At 38.2% G+C, this 3,393-nt stretch overlaps 1 protein-coding gene across 1 annotated transcript in view; it reads right to left on the bottom strand.

Annotated features, from left to right (window-relative positions):
- Positions 1-682: 682 nt before the first annotated feature.
- Positions 683-3,393, bottom strand: part of LOC101852533 (trichohyalin) — a 40,117-nt gene continuing 37,406 nt past the window's right edge. The window contains exon 14 of the mRNA XM_005090955.3: positions 683-3,157. Within this exon, the coding sequence (XP_005091012.1) occupies positions 3,005-3,157 (153 nt within the window). The 3' untranslated portion in view covers positions 683-3,004. The remainder of the gene's footprint in view (positions 3,158-3,393) is intronic.

The raw sequence follows: 3,393 nt of genomic DNA, 5'->3' as shown, positions 1-3,393 counted from the left end.
ATGTTGCAACACGTATATAACTAGGGATCTACCGGACGGTAGTTTTCAAGGGCGCATGATTTGGCAAAACCGAATGCCCGTTCAGCTACAGCTCACACAGAGCAGATTGGCTAGGAATTAAACAATTAACAACCCCCCCCCCCCTCCAAAAAAAAAAAAAGAAAGAAATGAACACAACCTTGAAAAAACACCCTAAACACACAGAAAAGGAAAGCAGTGTCAAGTTGCTATTTCGTTTCAAAGTGCCAAACTACATCTACAACAATAAATGTACAGCTGTGAACATCTACGTCGATGTGCAAAAAAGCTACTTTGCTAGGTAAGCGAGGTTTTTAATTTACAAAATGACTAGTTTGCTGATCTAAATCATAAAGTGATCTATAATAACCCAAATCCTGAACGAATGTCCCGAAAATAATGCTGGAGCAAAAAGCAGTGACACATTCCTAGAAAAATATTGTGTTCGAGAATGTTAATGCAGAGAGCTATATAAAACAAATATACAAACCATCCACCCACCCATTAATCCATCTTGTGTGTGTCACCACAACGTTATAAATTGTTTCGTAAAATGCAAGATATGTGAGACTCTCACAATGTTAATAATCTACCAAAGGTACACTGAAAACATATTCCGTCTGTAACTGTAAGTATTTTCCCTTTGAATTTTTCTTTCTTATACTCTAAAGACCCAACGTTCTTGGTCTAATTTCATATTAGTACAATGAAATAAAGAGATCTTTTTAAAAATTCCAACATCAATCAATAGAAAAAGAACAAAAGAGTCCAAAAATCAACAGAGGTACGCAAAAATAATAGTCTGAAAATGATTCCAGATTGATAAACAACACTAAGAAATACACTACGTCTGACCTGATGCTTCACGTGTCAAAAGCTAAGATAACAGGACGATTAATGAAAGCTGTTGGTCCAATATAAAGGAATTATGATTATCATTTTGTGCACCGACAGACAAATATACAGCAATGCATGTCGTTGGGGAAAACAAAAGAAAACAATTTAAAAAACCCAACCAAATGAGGAGAACCCCCATGATATGACAATGAGCACCAGAGAAATGAGAAACACTTGAACCAATAAAAACCCAAACCAAACAAACATGACAGGAGGCAAGTAAACAAGAGTTTGAGGTTCGTCTCCAAACAAGGAAAGATACGAAATGAGAGGATGTTTTCCGGTAACCGATTAATTCCTTTTGTGAAGTGCAGTTCAGAACATGTAGAGAGTTCCATGGTAAAATGAGCATCATTATGAAGAGGGCGTTGTGTTGTACCGTCTCTGTTACACCGTATGGAATCGAAAAAAAGCGAAAAGAGACGATGCTCATGATGGATGAGTACAAGTTACCAATGTCTGCAGACTGCCATACACAAATTATGTAGTAAACTCAGGCACATCTACTTTAAATATGATGTAAAAAAAAAAATACAACACAAAAAAACCACTCCATGCGAACAGTAACAGTCGCACCAATGAAAGAGAAAACAAAAACAAACCAACAAAAAAAATAAACATAATCAAACAAATCAGTTGTTCAAGTTCAAAAATGCTCCTGGGGACAATAATACTCTTTACACGCTCAGTGATTGTATTTGTAATGTAAACTAATGCTGCTTGGTTTGTGAGAACGCTGTATTTACAGCATGAATGGTACAACTGAAAGACTACAACAAATGTGACAACAGCTGAACTGACTGGTACGTTCATTACGATTCAGCCACACAGTCTTTTGTTTCTAGCTTGTCTTCATACACAAAAAGTAAAGACCGCAAACATTCCACGAACAGTAAGCGCAAATACATTTAGAGACAGAAATAAGAAATGCAATGCAGAATCTATGAAGAGAAGATTCATGAATCTCCCAAACAACTAAACACCTTATTAAATTACATTTTCTTCAGTTGGGGGTTGGGGAAAGGGTGAAAACGTCGGGTCAATGACAGGGTTCATTCCCAGTTGTTCAGGAAAAGGAAGAAAGGTATCCTTGTCCCCGTTTTATTGGCTTTGCTTAACTATCGGAATAGTGAAACCACACACAACACTTAAAGCCAACAATCCTAATCTACAATTTAAATTCAACACACTAAATCAACCAATTATCTAAAACCACTAAAGTTATCTTTCATTGCATAAAGAGACAGTGTCCGAAGTGGGTTTTTTTTATCAAAGCGCCGACTTAGTAAGCTAAAGGCATATCGGAAGTCTCAATTTAATTTCATTACGCCTCTATGATGGGGGATTCAGTTGCTACACTTATCTAAATTATCGGCTTTCAATTAAATGTATAAAATGTCTAGTAATTAGTTGTCCTGGCAATTCATGGCCATTCCAGAGAGGCCAAAAATAACTAATCAAACCGCGATACAATGAGACCACAATTTAAAATTACTGTGATATCTTTTCTCCCGAGAAAGAGGAGTCTGTGCTAAATTGGATTGGAGAGACATTCACGCCTGGAAAGTATTCTAACTACGGCCTGGGTTTTTTTCTACTGGAAAGTAGAATCTGACACAATATCACTCAGCCCAGTAAAATTACGTCGTCTGGATCAGGGTTTTCTTTCGTTAGAAGGGCAATAAAAAAAAGACAATCCGCAAGTTGGAATAGTGTAAACGTAACACGAACTTTCGACTATGAAACGGCAACGTCGGACGTTACGCATATTTAACCACTCAAGCCTTAACCTTAAGCATTGATAACTAATTTATAGAGAAAGTAGCCACCCACACATAGGAGCCCAGTCTCTTTCTCCTCTGTATGTCAATTTATTATCTTTTACTCGTGTAACTTTATACATACTGTATCTGTGATTTCTAATCTGGAATTATCTTAAACTTCTTTTACCCCAAAGTGTAATACTAATACCCTCTCCCCCCTCCCCCTTTCCCCCTTTTAAACAAACATTGAGACAAGATGGCAAGGCAACGCCATCACCAACAACAACAGTCAAGCCACACGACCTGATCCAGGGAGCAGCAAGCACTCAGTAGTGGTCACCCTGCATGTCTGACCGCGCGCCAATCCGCAGCAGTCTCTGGTGCTCTCGGTCGTGCTCCACCAGGAGGTGCTTGTCGTCCTTCAGCTTGAGCCGGTGGGCCTGGAGACGCAAGTAGCTCTCCTCTCGCTGGGCGTGCACCTGGACAAAGATAAACATGATGACAATAATAACAACAACAAGTACAACAACAACAACAACAACAACATGATTGATTGATTGATTGGGTAGATGTTTTACGGCACTATCGACACAATTTTTGTCATTTAAACAACAACAACAACAAACACAATGAGCACAAAGAAGAAGAAGAAGAAGAAGAAGAAGAAGAAGAAGAAGAAGAAGAAGAAGAAGAAGAAGAAGAAGAAGAAGAAGAA

This window comes from Aplysia californica, unplaced genomic scaffold (genome assembly GCF_000002075.1).
Source record: "Aplysia californica isolate F4 #8 unplaced genomic scaffold, AplCal3.0 scaffold00024, whole genome shotgun sequence".
Lineage (NCBI taxonomy): Eukaryota > Metazoa > Mollusca > Gastropoda > Aplysiida > Aplysiidae > Aplysia > Aplysia californica.
This window is presented reverse-complemented; position numbering and strand designations above follow the sequence as displayed.